This window comes from Rhincodon typus, chromosome 6 (assembly GCF_021869965.1).
Source record: "Rhincodon typus isolate 14 chromosome 6, sRhiTyp1.1, whole genome shotgun sequence".
NCBI lineage: Eukaryota > Metazoa > Chordata > Chondrichthyes > Orectolobiformes > Rhincodontidae > Rhincodon > Rhincodon typus.
Genome location: NC_063337.1, coordinates 106,469,033 through 106,487,613, shown reverse-complemented (window position 1 = coordinate 106,487,613; position 18,581 = coordinate 106,469,033). Strand labels below are relative to the sequence as shown.

General features: G+C 39.7%; 1 protein-coding gene across 1 annotated transcript in view; it reads right to left on the bottom strand.

Annotated features, from left to right (window-relative positions):
- Positions 1-6,546, bottom strand: part of LOC109936741 (collagenase 3) — a 57,031-nt gene extending 50,485 nt beyond the window's left edge. The window contains exons 1-7 of the mRNA XM_048598300.1: positions 6,402-6,546; positions 6,030-6,286; positions 5,130-5,278; positions 3,207-3,332; positions 2,531-2,692; positions 1,848-1,974; positions 437-570 (exon numbers count right to left, since the gene is read on the bottom strand). Of these exons, the coding sequence (XP_048454257.1) occupies positions 437-570; positions 1,848-1,974; positions 2,531-2,692; positions 3,207-3,332; positions 5,130-5,278; positions 6,030-6,286; positions 6,402-6,515 (1,069 nt within the window). The 5' untranslated portion in view covers positions 6,516-6,546. The remainder of the gene's footprint in view (positions 1-436; positions 571-1,847; positions 1,975-2,530; positions 2,693-3,206; positions 3,333-5,129; positions 5,279-6,029; positions 6,287-6,401) is intronic.
- Between the last annotated feature and the right edge of the window lie 12,035 nt (positions 6,547-18,581).

The following is an 18,581-nucleotide window of genomic DNA, read 5'->3' as shown; positions in this document are numbered from 1 at the left end:
GTAGCCATTGATGGCCCAATATTTGTTTCCTGCGGGATTACAGAGAATAGATTAGCATCTGCATAATAATAAATGTTGTTCTTTCCTCAAACCTACAATCTCCTCGTGTGAGCATCACATCTTTGCTGATAAACTTGACAGCTAATCCTCTCCTGATAATGCACTCACATTAATTTCTTTTTATAAGACATACAATTAGAGGGAAGTGTTTTTCTGACTTCTATTGACTGAGGAAGATCAGTCTCCTGCACACGGTATAATACAGGCCCAATCCTAAAGGAGATTATCATTCCGAAATCCGGTCCTCCTGAATTTTAATCTCAAAACGTGTACGCGAAAAATATGAAATGAACTCAAGCTTCAGTAGTGCTGCCGCTAGCTCTATATCCTCACAGAATCCTATTCCTGTGTTCTTTAGCAAAGAAAATGATCCAACCTTTAAAAACAACCAGGAAATCCCTCTCCCGATTTTCATACGCAGCATCGATCCGTGCAGGTAACTTTGGCCAGAATGATCTAATTAAAGTCAAATCAACCTCAGGCAGTTGTGCATTTCTTCTCCAGAAAAACCTGATGGATAACAAGGACTTATTAGAATATATCAAAAATTAGACAATAATGAGATAAATTTTCTGCATTTAACATGACCTTTGTGTCATTTGTTCTTTTTTTGTTTAAGGTGACTGTATTAGGTGGTCATCTCCTCTCCTGAGAACATCACCCAGTTCCCACCAAACAACAAAAGCCAAACTGGCAGGGGAGGGTAACATCCTTTCTCAGCCTTTCAAAGACCTGGGCCTGGGTTGCCAGAAGCTGTGGGCCCCTCAAATACAATTACCTTCTGGGTCCAAACCTAATTCTTGGGGGGATTCAGTACTAAGTAGACAAGTGCCTTTTAAAATCTTCTTGTGGAGTGTGGTATTGTTGAGAAATAAGGGCAGGGGGTTTCAGTTCTAGACCTCACCTTGCCTTACCCCAGACTGTTCCAGACTGTGGCAAGTGACAGCCCCCCAGCAATTCTTTGCTTAGGCTGCGTTTGTTATCCTGTTGGGAAACTGGCCAACTTTTTGAGAAAAGAAAGGCAATTTGAGGAGGTGACAAATCAAGGCCTTTAAATGACAATGAATTAACCACTTAAGTGCTTTAATTGATGGCCACTCAAGAGGGTTGGCCATGGATCTTCTCACTCAGAAACAATTTGATGCCATATTGAGAGGGGGTGAGTTTCCTTCCAGGGCCAACTCATCTAATTATTCCCCCTTCCTGACACCTCTCTCACCACCTTCAGGGAGGAATGTCATATCATGTGTTTTTCGATCACAAATTAATAACTTTTTCTTTCAAATAATGTATTTTCAAGGTACATTACACATCTTAAAAGATTTCTCTTCCCCAAAGCTGGATAGATACTGGTGGCAAAGCTGAGTGAATATCACTTCTACATTACAATGGTGACTACCCTTCATTCACTCTAAAGTACTATGAGACATCCTGAGATGACAAATAAAGGCATTATATAGATCTAGGCTCTTGTTAAATGCTTTTATTCTACAACCAGCCACTAGTGTGACCGTGTCACATTAGCCAGGCTGAATTGGTTTTCATTGTTGAATCCAATAAAGTATTTTGATTTAATTTGCCATAATTTCCCTAGATCTCGATGGAACAAGTACCTAATGTTTGCAGATGTGCAGACAAAAAGAAAACCATACTGATAACAGAGAAAGTCAAAAGGCAAGAATGATCACCAAAAAAATTGCAAATACCTTTGGTAAATCATTTCCACATAAGAGAAATCAATATTAACATCAATAAAATGTTGTGATATATTCAAAATTTTTTAATACCTGTCTTTGAAAAACATCATTTCTCCCCGAAGCCCAGCAACTGCATTAAAGGACAAGTTTGGATCACATTTCTCTGGGGTCCGTGGTGGTGGTGGTTTGGGGCTTGGATTGACTTCATTTGATTTACCTAATATAAAGTAACCACCCATATCAGCAAACAATGCAGAAAATGCATTCAAGGCAGTGTTAGTAGTTTCACACTAAAGCAGATTAACACTCACGTCGAATCCTAATTAAATGATAACTCTAAGTTTTACTACAACTTCATGATTGAAGATTACAGATAATATCAGTCTAGTGGTGAATTTATGCTGGAGAGAGCAGCCAATGTACTAAACAGGTAGGAGGAAAGAAACTTTTTCAAAATTATTTTTAATGCTCCAGAGCTAAGCTGCAGTATTTGGGGAAACAGGATGAGTTAAATTTATGCCATTCTCTTGAGTTTCCATATTTTGTTCACTGAACATATTGTAGTTATCACTAAATGGCTTAATCCTTTATTAAGGCCTCATGGTCTAGCTTATTATGGATAAATTACTGTTTATAAAAATAATTCATTTTTACAATGCAATAATATCTCAAGATGTTATCGCAGTAGGAGAGAACCAGCTCTTTAACTATCTGTATTGTCACTAATTGTTCAGGAAGAAATACTTCTGCGCACGTTTAAGATTTAAACCTACCATACAGAGCCTGGATTCCCTTGACATCATCCCAAGAAAGGCGGAACTCATCCATACTGGTGTATGAATAGGTCGGGTACATTAATGCACCTGGATCACGAGAGTGAGCGAGTCCCAGTGCGTGGCCAAATTCATGGGCAGCCACAAGGAACAGGTTATAGCCTAAACGAAACAATCACAAAGCAGGCCCGTTTAAAATATCTTCAAACACATTCACCTCTGCGGCAGGTTTTAAATTAACATAAACTAACAGCTAAATATTAATCGAATGGAACATAACCAGAATATAAACTTGAATCCTGAAATCCATGTAAGTACCTTATACTTTCTCTTAGGTATGATTGACTCAGATGTCCCAATTAAAGCATTTATAACACTTTCCCAAAAATTAATAATAACAATTGTAACTGGACAAATATTTAGAACTGGATATCAGTCATAATGAAAAGCTTTAATAAATTTCTAATCCAATGACATTTCTTGGTGACATAAAATTAAATTGTAATTCTTAAGGTAGCATTCATACGGACATAAGTTAAAGCAAGGGGGAAATCTTCCAACATTAACATCTGCAGCTACCAACTTATATAAATAGTTCTCCAAATAGAAACATCCTATTAATTTTTTCGCATTTTCTCCACTAAACCAGTTTAATAACTCTGGTCAGTTTTTGTACCATTCGGTCCCATTGTCCAGGTCTCATCTTCATCGAAGTGAGTATCCCCTCCAATGCCAGCTGCAGGGGGAAAAGCATGGGCCAATAATCCATCAGGTCCATCAAAGGGATAATTATCACCGTGTTCTAGAAATAATGGAGCAAAGAATTATCAAAGTTAATACAGAACCTGTGACTGGCTGGCTACATGCCAATTGCAACCAATTTTAAGATAAGTAAACATGAAATGCTAATTTTTTGATGTTCTTTGGTTTTCTCTCCACACATTTATCAGGTGAACAACTTATGAACTTCATGATCCGTGCTGCCAATCCTGTAAGAGAATGCCAGTCCACTTGTCTACTTTCAGGATGCCAGTCTCTGTAACATGCTACTGTGTGAATACCCCGTTGCACCTCACTACCCACAACTCAATATTCAAAACATTGGCACAGCAATTATTTAATTATCCCCCTCAGAATGTCCCACCATTCAATGAAATTTAGACTAATTTGCAAGCTAAATCCACATCAGTATTTGTAACATATCCCTTAATATCACGGGTTAAAAGTTTCTAGCAATCTCAGATTACAATCTAATGCAATATTCACCTTTGTTTCTTTTAAGAAATACTTTTGTGCAGAATTGCTACAGCCACACTCAAAAATTTCACCAACTTGCTGATATCAGTAGACTGCTTACCACAAATGATATGAGAATCTAAATCATCTTATCTTTGTTACATATTGTGCTGTGTACCACAATCAGTATGTCCACATGCCCATGATACCATTGCTGTAATTTGGATGTTATGGGAGGGTATAACACACTCATATCTTACCTCATCTTACCTCAGATCACTTGAAGGATGATCCTCTGTTGTAACCTAATAGCTTAATATTAGCCCACACACTGACATCCCCGAGCAATGTAATGTTTATATATTATAGTCAGTTGTGATAAATGCCTCTTAGATTCTTCAGTAGCCTGATATCCATACCCAGTTTCTTATGGGAGAGAACATAACCATCACTGCATCAGGTAAAATGTTCCCCTGGAGGTAAACACACATCACTACAAGCTTCCCTAACCTCTAGATTTATACTTTTTTCACTTTGCAGCTGTTCCTATATGACATATACAACATTTAAATATCTTCCTGGTTATTAGCTCAGTCCACAAAGTCTCCACTATCTGCTTACCATTTACTATATCCTGATTTACCATTGAAGTGATTTCATTCACACCCAATAAAGGCTATTCCTGGCCAGCCACAATGTTCCCTAACTTTCCTAGAGATGTATCAATTCATTCATTTAATTCCCAGTCTTGACCCCCTTGCAGCCATTTATTAGTGACTGCTATTACATTGATTGTTAAATCATTACTTTATTCCATCTGTTCATTTCAACGTTTGTCTGAAAAACACTAACAAGGGCTATGCACCAAATATGTCCATTTGTTTCACTCACACGCATTTCTTAAATCTCTGGCCTGCTTTAGTTATTAAAACCTTTTAACACCCCGTGTACCTGCTGGGCTCAACACAATTTCTGACTGTAACTCCACTCTCTTCACTTTTCTCTGTTTTCAGCCTATTATTTATGTGACCTGTTATACTGGAGACCTCCCTCCACTTCAAGTTCTCTTACAACCACTCAATTTATCCTTTCCTCTAGGACTCACTGGCAACATTGCTGCCAGTTTGGGTCACACCTCTTCTGCCAGCTAGACATTTACGTGCATAAAGTGTTTCTCTGTGTGTATTTTTTAAGGTGCGTATATATTCACACAAACTTAGGTCATGGTAAGTGTCTGTGTTATTTGCCTTGAACTCTACTTACACAGTTTCTATGTGTGTTCTTTTAATGTAACAGTGTTCACAAAATAATTATGAGATCTTGATTTCCAAATTCAACCTAAAGTAAAAGAATCTTTTAATACCTTGAGCCCCGAAAGCAATCATGATATCAGCTTCTCCTTCGTAGATTTTTGTGAAGTTTAAAGGTGTGACATCACTCCAAATCTTAAAGGCATTCTTAATTGTTGTATTCACATCCGCAGGTGAAATGTCTGGTGTATAGTTTACAATTCTGTATTAAAAAAAACAGAAAAATGAAATATTGTGCTAAAAATTCTGAAGCAAAACCTGCTGTCGCAGGGCATTGTGTAAAGTATATGATCAGACAGACATTTCCCTGCTTCCGCTCAAAACCATCATGTGCTGTTCAAAATGATAACGTCACACCAATGGCAAAGAGAGTCAGTGAACAGCCAGAACCATCTTCCTCCATAACCAAGGAGGTTTAGAATTGAGAAAGGATGAGAGGAATGCGGGAGGAAGTAGATCAAACCAGATACAGAAAAGATAAATAAGCAAATGGGAAGATTGGATCAAGCAGGTAAGAGAAAAGGAACAAAATAGATTCATAAGAATTTCAAGAAGTAGAATCAAATTGAGCGCTTTGACTTTGATAAGAATAGACTGCATGTATGAATGAGCCTGAAGAGATGTAATTGTTCCTGTCAATTAACACCGAACTTGATCAGCAATAACTTAACATTATCCCATAATTATTGGGTTAATTATTAATTATCAGATTTAACTTTTGACAGTGAATTTAATCAGCACATCATATACAAGTCCAGCAAATTCTTTAAAAAACAATGATGAGGCTAAGATGCTACTTCTATAAAATGGATGATAATGTAGCATGATCTGAAGATCCACAACTAAGTTGCCAGTTTATTTGTTAATTACTATTAATGTGTGCTGATAACACTCTTTAACATTTTGAGCAAGTTTTGGCCCAATTACTCATGGAAATATTGTGAAACTATTACCTGTATGAGATATTATTTTTCTTCCATTTAATCTTCCTAGGAAAGAGATTGTATTCAGCAACGTCAGGGACTCCACATCGAGGCTTTTCCATTACTTCCATTGTTGCAGAATCCAGATTTCCAGTTACCTTAAGGCCAAAAAATTCTTGCATTTTCTTAATCTTATCTGATAGGGAACTCTTTGATACATAGTTTTCCATTTTTTTCGCAAACTTTGGTGATCTGTCTTCAAGCTTGTAAAATCTGTTCAAATATGTCTTCAAAGAAAAAATATTCACATTATTAAACTTGAAATTAGCTGTGAAAGAAGAAAGATGCATCTACTTAAAGGCATCTCTCCACTGTTTTTGTTAGTTGCATTCCACACCATACCTCTGCAAATTGCCAGTCCTTTTCATTTTTCTCTATTTCTGAAAGCAGTGGAACAGCAGAAGAAAATGTAACATAAAGTGTAACAAATAAAACTGAAAACCAAAGGCACTTCATTGTTTTGTTCTCAACTGAAGGTTGAGAGAGGAGCATGTATCTCTGGCTTTCACCCTGTGGCTTTTATAGTGTTTAATCCCAATGTTCTGTTAATTAGAGCATGATTTAGCTGTGACTAAGAGCTAAAACCACAAGCGTGTCATAACTGGTTAAGCATAGCCAGGAAGTCCATTAAAGGACATTTTTTCCTTCCTTCATCCAGTCAGTTATGCTTAAAAATATATATCTCCTAAGAAGCAATTTCACACTATGTTGAAATTATCCAGTATTAATAAATCAGTGCACAATGTCATGCTATTACATCAAAATGTTAAGCTTCTAGAAGTATTTTTCAACTACACTGGAAACGGAAACTTTTTCTTTACTGAATTATTACATTGGGGTAGATTGGGATACCATCCTCATATTCCATTGGCCAGTTCTGAGGAAGGGTCACCAGGCCCGAAATGTTAACTCCGTGTTCTCCTTCACAGATGCTGCCAGACCTGCTGAGCTTTTCCAGCAACTTTGTTTTTGTTTTAATGGCCAGTAGATAATGGTCTGGCCAATGCTATGGGGGACATGTGTTCAAAATCCACTGAGGCAGCTGTGGGAAATTAAATTTAATTCATAAAATCTGGAATTGAAAATTTGACCATAAAAATATTGTGTTTTTATAAGAATATTGCTTGTTCATTAATTTTTTGATTTGATTTGTTATTGTCACATGTACCTAGGTACAGTGAAAAGTTTTGTTTTGTGTGCAGTACGGGTGATCACACCATACAAAGTGCATTAGGGTAATAGAACAGAGCGAGGAATATAATGTTATGGCTGCAGGGAAGGTGTACAAACAGCAAGGTTTAAAATTTCAGAGGTCCATTCAAAAGTTTAATAACAGCAGGGAAGAAGCTGTTCCTGAGTCTGTTTGTACGTGTGTTTAAACTTTTGTATCTTCTGCCCGATGGAAGAGATTATAACCGGGGTAGGAGGGTCTTTGATTATGTTGGCTGCCTTCCTGAGGAAGCAAGAAGTATAGATGGAGTCAGTGGGTGCAAGGTTGGCATGCATGATGTATTGTCTGTGTACACAACTCTCTGTAGTTTCTTATGGTTCTGAGCAGAGCAGTTGCCGTACCAAGCTGTGATGCACCCAGATAGAACGCTTTCTATGGTGCAGCTATAAAAATCAGCAAGTGTCTTTATGGACAAGCTGAATTGACTTACCTCCTGAGGAAGCAGAGGCATTATAAAAACAGAAATTGCTTGAAAAACTCAGAGGGTATGGCAGCATCTGTGGAGAGAAATCAGAATGAATGCTTCTGGTCCAATGACACTTCCTTAGATGTAGCCATGTTGTTGTGCTTTCTTGACTTCAGCATCAACATGGGTGAACCAGGACAGATTGTTGGTGATCATTACTCCCAGAAGATGACGCTCTCGACCATCCCCATCTCAGCTCCATCAATTAGACAGGGGCATGCCTTCCACTCCACTTCCTGAAGTCAATGGCCACCTATTTCATTTGCTGACATTGGAGGGAGAAATTGTTACCTTTACACCATGCCACCAAGCACTCTATCTCTTTCCTGTACTCTGTCTTGTCGTTGTTTGAGATCCCGTGGTGGGAAATCCTTACCCAGTCCACTCTGCATGTGACTCTAGACCCACAGAAATGTGCTTGGCTCTTAAACCCCCCGCCCCCACCAAGATGGCCTAGCAATACGCTCGCTACAAGGGCAGTTAAGGAACCACAACAAATGCTGGCTTGTTGGTGTTGCCAGTATCCCATGGAGCGAATAAAAAAGTGAGTAAATCAACTGAACAGCATCATACTACGTGTAAGCAGCATTACAAAGATGCTTCATTTCTAGTTGCTGAAATATAAATTAACTCAGGGATCTGGTTGTGTAACAGTGGACCCCAGCAGCTTTAAAAGACCAGGCCACAGAGTCATAGAGTCATACAGGGTCCTTGACAAAGAGTGTAAAGTGGATAGAACCATCACGTTATCAGCTTCAATTGCAGTGTGTAGGCAGATTTGACATTCACTCTTCACCACTTCATAGCTCCCCATTTGAAACTCAATTTTTTTTTATTCATTGTAGGATGAGGGCGTCACTGGCTAAGCAGCATTTATTGCTCATCCCTAATTGCCCAGAGGGCAGTTAAGCATCAACCACATTGCTGTGGGTGTGGAGTCTCCTATAGGCCAGACCAGGTAAGGATGGCAGTTTCCTTCCCTAAAGAACATTAGTGAAACAGATGGGTTTTTCCGACAATTGACTGTTAATGTAAATAATGAGTAACGTTTTCAGGATGACTCTTTCTGTATACAATATGAATAAACTTGTTTTCCTTGCATCACACAGCAAGTCATTAGTTGGGGCTTTCCAATGAGGGGCTTGTCAGTCTGAGATGTCATTCATCATCAGGGCAATGTTGGCACACATCCAGAACAATCAGCCTCAAAAATAATATGAAAATAGCAAAACACTGAGAACGCTGGAAATCTGAGATGTAAGCAGAAAACAGTGAAAATACTCAGCATCAGCAGAGAGTGAATCAGCATTTACATTTCAATTTGATTACTTTTTCTCAAAGTGGACTTTTGGGCATCTTTAGGTGTTGACAGTTTGTTCTCTGGCCTGAATGGTAAACTTGGCTCAGAGTTTGCTGGGGAATATCTGGAGTAGGCATAGAAACCTGAGAGCCTCAGTAAAATCTGAATAACAGGCTAATTCAAAGGCTCAGACACTCATACACAATTACCAGCACAGGCAGAGATCATTTGGCTATCATGTTGGCACAAGACAATGAAGATCTGATTACGCTAATCCCATCTTCCAGTTCTTGGTCCATAGCTCTACAGGTTATAACAAGTGAAAATCTAAATAGTGCTTAAAGATTATGAGAATTTCTGATTCAACCACCCCTTCAGGCAGTGAGTTCCAGACTCCCACTACCCTCTGAGAGAAAATATTTCTCCTCAACTCTTAGCATCAAGTACACAAGACATGATAGCTGAAGCTGTTCTGTCATATCTAACAGTCTGTATACCAGTACACCTTTAATAGACATAATCATATTAGAGAAACAGAAATTGCTGGAGAAACTCAGCAGGTCTGGCACCATATGTGGAGGGGTAACAGAGCCAACATTTCAAATCCAATATGGCTCTTCTTCTGAAGAATTTTCAACATTTTCTCTTTTTATTTCCAGCATCCACAGAATTTTGCTTTTATGTTCATGATGTCATCACTGTGACCTGTGGCATATGACCTGATATTCCATCTTGCAGGGAATCATTTGAAACATGACACCGGACTGGGATCGTACTCCTCTCTTGTCATTTATTTCGTTGACATTGGTGCAGGTAATTAGGTACCTGAGAAATGTAATGTCTGTACAACAACATAACAGTTAACTGCAATATAACTTTGTTCCATTCTTCAATACCACAATATCGACACCAACTTTCTTATGTTACAAAGGATAACATAGGCATTGCTGCTTCGGGTAAAAGACCCCACTGGAAATAAACTCACATCAGAATCTGCCTTCAAAACTCCTTCCCCTCTGCTGGAGATAGATCTCTACTGAAAAAAAAAAGTCAAAGTCGCCATAACCTGCACTGTCTTGAGAGAGAAACAGAGATTGAGGCAATGAATGATGAGTTTTACCTGATGGTCACCATGCCTCAAGTGAGGTTGAGATGACAGAAACCTGATGGTAACCTGACCTGACACATTGAACCTGCGCTGTTCGTGTCACTCACCAGCGGAGCTACCCAGCAATTCACAGTGTAGAAACCAACCTCAGTCAGCTCAGAAACTGAAATAGTGATTTCTTACTGACGTAATTCTGATCGATGTTCAACTGGAATATTGCGTTAATGAACAACGCAAAGGACACCGTAACTGGTACCCCAGCGTTCATACTAAACCAATAAAGATGTCTTCTCCTCAAAGCTAAGAGCAAAAAGGGCACACTCCTTTTAAAGCAGTGTGTTGACTTTCTTCAAATAGCTCTGATGCTACATGCAAAAATGTTGTAAATGCTTAAATCTAAAATATAAACAGAAAATACTTGAATTGTTGGACAGGCAAAATTGTATTGATAAAGGGAAAAGATTCATAATAACACATTTCCCTCATTTTGCTGCAGCATAAAACCCATTACTTTTCAAGCCTCCTTCAGATCTGAAAGACAGTTATGTCAGACTTGAAATGTCAACTCTGCTTTCTCTCTCCACAGATGCTGCCAGACCTGCTGAGTTTCTCCAGCATCCTCAGCTTTTGTTTCAGCTTTCCAGCATCCAAAGTATTATGCTTTTTTTTCAAAAAAATCATGCTTTTTGTTGTGCACACTTCATAGATGTAAAGAATAAAGGTGAACAAATATTTTAGGTAAGCTTGAAAATAAAAAAAGGAAACTTTAAAACCACAAATAGTGAAACTGTAATGTAAAATATTGCAGTGATGGAAATTTGAAATAAAAGAAAGAGAACATGATGGATATACTCCACAGGGCAGGCAGCAACAATGTGGAGAAACAGAGTTAACACTTCAGGTGAGTGTATTTTCCTGAATATCTTACTCACCTGGAATGCTAATTCCATTTCTCTGCACAGATGCTGCCATACTGAATCTATAAACAGTATCCACTCGTCAAGGCTACAAACAGTGTAATGTAAAACTTTTGAATGATATAAGAATAGCTTTTGCCCTGAGGTAATGGAAAGACCAGAAAAGAATGTATAAACAGTTAAGAGGGTAAGAGGAAAGACCTTGTAATATCTGTAATTCAAAGATGTGAGCTACTAGTCACAGTGATGACCAACCTATTTTACACACTTCAGTGATTCAGTAAACTGCTGTGGATTGTATGGGAAGTCTTTTGTCTGGTCATTGATAGACTTATTGTATACTCATCTCTCTTTCAGCTGTGGGACAGGAACAAAATCTTACACACAAATGATTGGTATGATCCTTTTGTTCTGCCTGTTACAGGAACACTGTTGTTATCCATAGGAGCAGCAGAGGAATTTCCCAGTGTCCAAACACTTCTCAGTTCCAGTCTTACCATCACTGTCTTGTACTAAGTAAAGGGTTAATTGCTGAATATGTGAAAAGGAAGCTTCTTCAATGAGGATGTCATGACTCAAGATGGACCAATGACTCATAGACCTCATGTGGGATTATATTGTTTATAGTTAACATGCTTGTTTTTTAAAAGTCCTGTAAATAAACAACTGCTTTAAAAAAGAGTCTAAACAGATCTTTACTTAGTTTAAAACAGCCCAACAATCCGACCCCACCACCAAAGACATTTTTCCCTCCCCACCCTTATCTGTTTTCCAGAGGGACCACTCTCTCCGTGACTCCCTTGTCCGCTCCACACTCCCCTCCAGCCCCACCACACCCGGCACTTTTCCCTGCAACCGCAGGAAGTGCTACACCTGCCCCCATACCTCCTCCCTCACCCCCATCCCAGGCCCCAAGAAGACCTTCCACATCAAGCAGATGTTCACCTGCACATCTGCTAATGTGGTATACTGCATCCGCTGTTCCCGTTGTGGCCTCCTCTACATCGGGGAAACCAAGTGGAGGCTTGGGGACCGCTTTGCGGAACACCTACGCTCCATAGGGGATCTCAGGGCAGGCTGCCCACATTCTGCTGCACATTCATTGCGATGTTTTCATTGATTAATTTTCTCGTCCAGCTTTTCTGAATCCATCGGAGGAAGAAAATCCATCTCAGAGTTCAGACGGCAGTTCATGTCTTTCCATTGTGAAGTCCTGAGTCTGAGTCATTTATTTGTGGTGAAGTTTCCTATCTCAGTTTGTAACCAAGCTGTTAGGTGGGGTTTCCTCCCTGGGGCTATGCTGCCTGTCTCATCTGAGTGAGTACTTTTTTGATCATTGATTAATGTTGCTTCCAGGATCTAGTGTGGGATTTGCTGTACATTACTGAAGGGGAGTGGGAGAATGCTTGGGTGGGGTGGAAAACAGATTATTAGATTTGTACTGAATAATTACTGATTTGGCTTTTCACTTTAATGTTTTCTTGTTGCCACATGAGTGTCCTGTATACACTTTACAAGCACATAGTGCTAAGGGCTTGGGTAGTGGGGAACTTCTTAACTGTGTTCAAGAAAATTTTCTTTATCAATATGTAAATGTAACTACTAGAGAAGGAGCAAAACTTGACCTTCTCTTGGGAAATATGGCAGGGCAAGTGACAGGAGTGTGAGGGGGGGAGCAGTTTGAGACATTTAAGAAATTCCTCGCCATCCAAACCCTTAGCACTATGTCCTTGTAAAGTAATGTTTGCAGGACATTCATGTGGAAACAAGAAAAACATTAAAGTAAAAATCCAAATCAGTAATTATTCAGTACAAATCTAATAATCTGTTTTCCATCCTACCCATACAGTGTCCCACTCCCCTCCAGTAATGGGACTAGTGATCATAATTCTATTAGTTTTAAAATAGTTATAGAAAAGGATAGGCTTTGTATAAAAATTAAAGTTTTTAATTGGAATAGGATCAATTTTGACGGTATGAAACAGAAACTTTCAAAAGTTGTAGAGTAGACTTTTCACAGGTAAAGGGATGACTGACAAGTGTGAGGCTTTCAAAAGTGAGACAACAAGAGCTCAGTTGCGTTAGAGTTAGAGTGAAGGGTAAGGCTGATAGGATTAGAGAACGATAGATAAATAAAGATATTAAGGCTCTGGTCAAGAATAAGAAGGAAGCATAAGTTAGGTAAAGACAGCTGGGATCAAGTGAATCTCTTGAAGAGTATAAAGAGTATAGGGGCATTCTTAAGAGGGGAATCAGGACGGCAAAAAGGGGATATGGATAGCCTTGCCAGAAAAGTTTAAGGATAATCCGAAGAGATTCCACAAGTACATTAAGAGTAAAAGAACAACTAGGGAGAGAATAGGGCCTCTTAAAGGTCAATGAGGTCATCTATGTGTGGAGCCACAGGAGATGGGAGAGACATTAATGAATATTTTACATTGGTTTATACTGTGGAGAAAGTCAATGAGGCTAGGGAACTTGGGGAAGTGAATATTGATGTCTTGAAAACAGCTCCCATTACAGAAGAGGAACTGCTGGAGCTCTTAAAATTCGTAAAGGTGGATAAATCTCCAGGACCTGGTCATGTGTTTCCCAGGACATTGTGGCACGTTAAGGAAGAAATTGCAGGGGACTTGGCAGAGATATTTGTATCATCTACAGCCATGGGTGTGAGAGGAACGGACAATGGCTAATGTTGTGTCATTATTTAAGAAAGGCTGCATGGAGAAGCTTGGGAATTATAGACCTGTGAGTCTGACATTAGTGATGGGTAAGTTGTAGGAAGGGATTCTGAGAGAGAGGGGTTACGTACATTTGGAGAAGCAAGGACTGATTAGGGATGGTCAGCATGGCTTTGTGTGAAGGAAATCACGTCGCACAAATTTGATTGAGTTTTTTGAGGACATAACCAAAAAGATAGATGAGGGCAGAGCAGTAGACATTGTCTACATGGGCTTTAGTAAAACCTTTGACAAAGTTCCACATGGTAGGCTAATTCGTAAAATTAGATCACATGGGATTCAGGGAGAGCTTGGATACAAAATTAGCTTGACAGTAGGAGACAGAGGATATTAGTGGATGGTCTTTTTTCAGACTGGAAAGCTGTGACAGGGATCAATACTGCACAAAGTCATCCACCTCATTAAGAGGCCCTATTCTCTCCCTAGTTACTCTTTGGCTCTTATGTTCTTGTGAAATCTCTGGATTTTCCTTAACCTTATCTGCCAAGGCTATCTATATGGTACTGGGTCCGCTGTTGTTTGTCATTTATATAAAAGACTTGGATGAGAATTTAGGAGGCATCTTTCTTTTTACACTGGAGCATAGGAGGTTGAGGGGTGACCTTATAGAGGTCTGTAAAATCATGAGAGGCATAGATAAGGTGAGCAGCAAAGATATTTTCCCTAGGGTGGGTGAGTTCAAAACTAGGGGGTCATATGTTTAAGGTGAGAGGAGAAAGGTTTAAAAGGGGATGGTTCATGTGTGGAATGAACGCAAAGGAAGTGGTAGATGCAATTACAGATACAGCATTTAGAAGACATGAATAGGAAAGGTTTAGGGGGATATGGGCCAAATGCAAGGAAGTGGGACAAGTTTGTGAAACTTGATCGGCATTGGCTGGTTGGACCGAAGGGTCTGCTTCTGTGCTGTATAACTCTATTACTCTCTGACGCTTGTTGAGCAATGCCCTTCAACCTGAGAAGGCTCCTCCTTAGATTTTTCACCCCACCTCAAGGCCCTACTGTGGAATTTGAGGGGCTGCTGTGAGCTGAGTTTTCCCGAGGATGAGAGGAAGATGGTAATCTCCCCAGCCAAGAGCTGACCATGGTTATACCTGAGGAAATCAGCAGAACTTGTGGATACTGGAGTCTGGAGACAGTGCACCGAGAGGATCAAGCAGACCAGGAGGATGTGACAGGTATAAGAGTTCCTGGATGCAGGTCCCACACTCTAATATTCTCCTGTACCTGATGCCTCAAGTCAACACACCTCATGTCTCCACTTAATCCTGTCAGTGCAGGACCCTTATATTTCTAACTGAGAAACCAATAGCTTCATATCTCACAGCCACCCTCCACAAATGTTCTTCCCTCTTTTCCACACACACGCACATCATTCCAAACAATCACACGTCTCTGCTTTGCCTTCCTGCAAGAGGAGAGAACACAAAACTTAGTGAGAGGAGAGAGCTGGGGGCTGATGTTCAGGGGTGAAGGCTCTCCACTGACAGGCACCATATCACCATTGGTAACATGTCCAACTGTTCCATGACGATGGCGGTCTCATTCTAGAAGGCTGTAAATGTAGCAGTGCCTGGAAGTGAAAGGGGACTGAGGCACTGTAGGGATTTGTATATAGCTCGCCTTTTTCTAGCTGGATCTCAGTGCCTTACTCCTTTGTCCTGTGGAGGATCATGCAGCCAAGGAGGAGATAGCCAATGCTGGTGTTGTCTTGCTGCTATGGAAGAGGTTTGTGATGGTTCATGTGTCTGAGCTTTGGCCTGGATCTGGAGCTGGGAACTGGAGCTGCTTGAGCTGTTCTCCAATCCAAGCAGACAGTATTCCCCTTCCAAGCTGTGCAAGATCCAATGGGGTGGAATACTGCCCCAGGGAAAGCTGGGAGAGAGCAGAATCTCATCAGGATTCCAACTCCAAGTTGTTTTCCAGAACATTACCACCCTCACACTGGCAGGAAGTTCTGCCTTTTAACCTTTCCTTTCTTCCCAGATACTGCCTGCCTTGCTGAATGTTCCCAGCATTTTCTGTTTTAATTGCAGTATTTTGCTTTGTAAAAGAAATTGTTATAGCAGGGCAGAGGGTGCAATTTGTAAGCCTGTCCCAATCTCATGATTACAGTGTGGTATATAGTGCACAAAACCAACACAGAAACTGCAACATCCTCAAGGAAATAACATCAGAAGCAGACAAACAAATCTTTCTACTGACTCCATCAGTTTGAGAAGCTGGCAAACATTATTTTTCTCAGGAAAACAAACATAAAATGTTGGAGTGTGCACTTATTACCACAAGAAAGTATGGATTACATAATTTATATGAGGCAGTGTTAGCTGGCTACAGTTTGGGCTGGATGCTTGGCTAATTCCAAACATCTGGATGTCTTGCATGATCTTCCGGGAAGATGCTATTTGTAATCAGAGATTCAATCGGGAGTAGAGGGTTACTTCAAACTTTCAAATGACCTACTGTGAGCAGATGATGCATAGATATTTCCAACATGAGTAGGGGGAGTTCAATTACTCCTCCTAGTGTGTTTTTTTAACCATATCTACTGTCTTACTCAATTTTGTGCAAAGATTCAATGCGCAAGAGAAGAAAGAAACACTGAAAGCGCTATCAATGTTCTGGAAAATTCCCTACAAGCTGGCCTTGAGACATTGCTCAGCAATGAACTCTTCTGTTTCAGGCTTGTGGAAGTGATGTATCCTTTGAGGTAGGAGAGTCTAGAAGTTGGGCTCTATGGATAACGTTGGGACAAGCATAACACCCTAACAATTGGCCTACCTGTATTTATTGTTCTGTCACGTATTCATCTTCTGCAGCCAATTCTTACAGTGTCTTAGGATCCCCAAAGAAATTCCTGCTTTCAGCACATTGTGGCTGTAAGTTCAGTTGGGAAAAACGTTGCGCTCTGACAAAATAGCAACAGCAATGAATGGTTACAAAACAATGCTGCCAAATATCAAAGCTTCTTGAAAAGATATATAATATTTCTAGTCACCATTTTGCAAATATAATCCAAGTTTTAAGAGGCCGACTTCTACAGCCCTGACCAATGGCTAATTGTTTAGCCATGCTGTATGGAGGCCAAGTGCACCAGGAATTGAATTTGTCAGATATAGATGGACTTGAGACAGGATCAACTTCGCACAATTGGAAGATTGAAGCAGGTTTGCTATTGCGTCCCATGTCACAAACATTTGTCTGTCCATGTTCATTGCTGCAAGTTGCAAACTGAAACCATCAGGTATCAATTTAATGAGGTACCAGTCACTAGAGGGACCATGTAAATTCCAGGCCCAAACCAGTGCCTAAAAGTCAGGCAATAGAAAAGCAAAACACCTTGGATGTTTAAAATCTGAAATAAAACAGATAACTTTGGAAACACTCAGACTGTCAGACAGCATCTGTAAAAAGAGGAACAATTAACATTTCATGTCAATGCCCTTCTTTCAAAACTAAATAAGACACATAAAGCAGATCTGGTTTCAGAGTAGAAATACAAATAGGAACGAAATTGTGATGAGAAGAGTCTAAAGGTAGGAAGACCAGACAAATGTAAGATTCTGGATAAAAAATTCAATTGTGGAGAATACTTGAAGTTTAAGGACGATACTGGATTTTGAATGCTGGGTTCTGAAGATCATTCTCCATAGCAAAGAACTTGATGCCAAAACTAAACTTATCAATGAATAAACTGAAGTTGAATTACCGTGATTGAGAAGTCTGCATCTGCAATGAACCTTAAGTACAACTGATGGAAGTTAAATTCTACACAAAAATGGAACATGCTGTTAATACTCAGCAGGTCTGGCTCCTTCTGTGGAGAGAGAAACGCAGGTATAATTTCCGACAGAGTTAGATTTGACTTGCGTTGAGAAACTTTATCAGATTCCAGGGTGACCATGAGCAGTGCCAAGTCAATTTAGTGAAGTGAATGATTAAGTTTGCCAAAGAACCAGAATCCACATAATCACTTGTGCCCAACTTTGGATCAGAAATTAGAATCTAAATATAAAAGAGAAAAGTGAACTGTTTAGAAGTTAAGTTAAAGTGACCCTGGTTTTAAGGAACTGTGGGGAGTGATAAACTGGAGGATAAAACTAGCTGAAGAATAGGAAAGACTTTGGACACAGATTTTATTATAAGGCAGGACCTCATTACCATTCCCAGCATCTAGTTGCCCATGTTGGTTAGGTGGAAAAGTGAGATGAGGTCATGGGGGTAGGCAACGCCCTCATGGTATTATCAGTGGACTGTTAATCCAGAGACCCAGGTAATATCCTGAGGACCCAGGCTCAAATCCTGTCATGGCAAATGGTCAAATTTGAATTCAATTAAAAAAAAACTATGGAATTAAGAGTCTGATGATGACCATAAATCCATTGTCAATTTTCAGGAAAATCCCATCTGGTTCACTAACATTCTTTAAGGTAGAAAACTGTCATCCTTACCTGGTCTGGCCTACATGTGACTCCATATCTACCTATCTTTGCCTTAAAAATATTTAACAAGATAGTCTCAACCACTTCACTGGGCAGGGAATCCCACAGATTCACAACCCTTTCGGTGATGAAGTTCCTCCTCAACTCAGTCCTAAATCTGCTCCCCCTTATTTTGAGGCTATGCCCCCTTGTTCTAGTTTCACCTGCCAGTGGAAACAACCTCCCTGCTTCTATCGTACCTATTCCCTTTATAATTTTATATGTTTCCATAAGACTCTTCCCTCATTCTTCTAAATTCCTATAAGGGGACCAGTCTA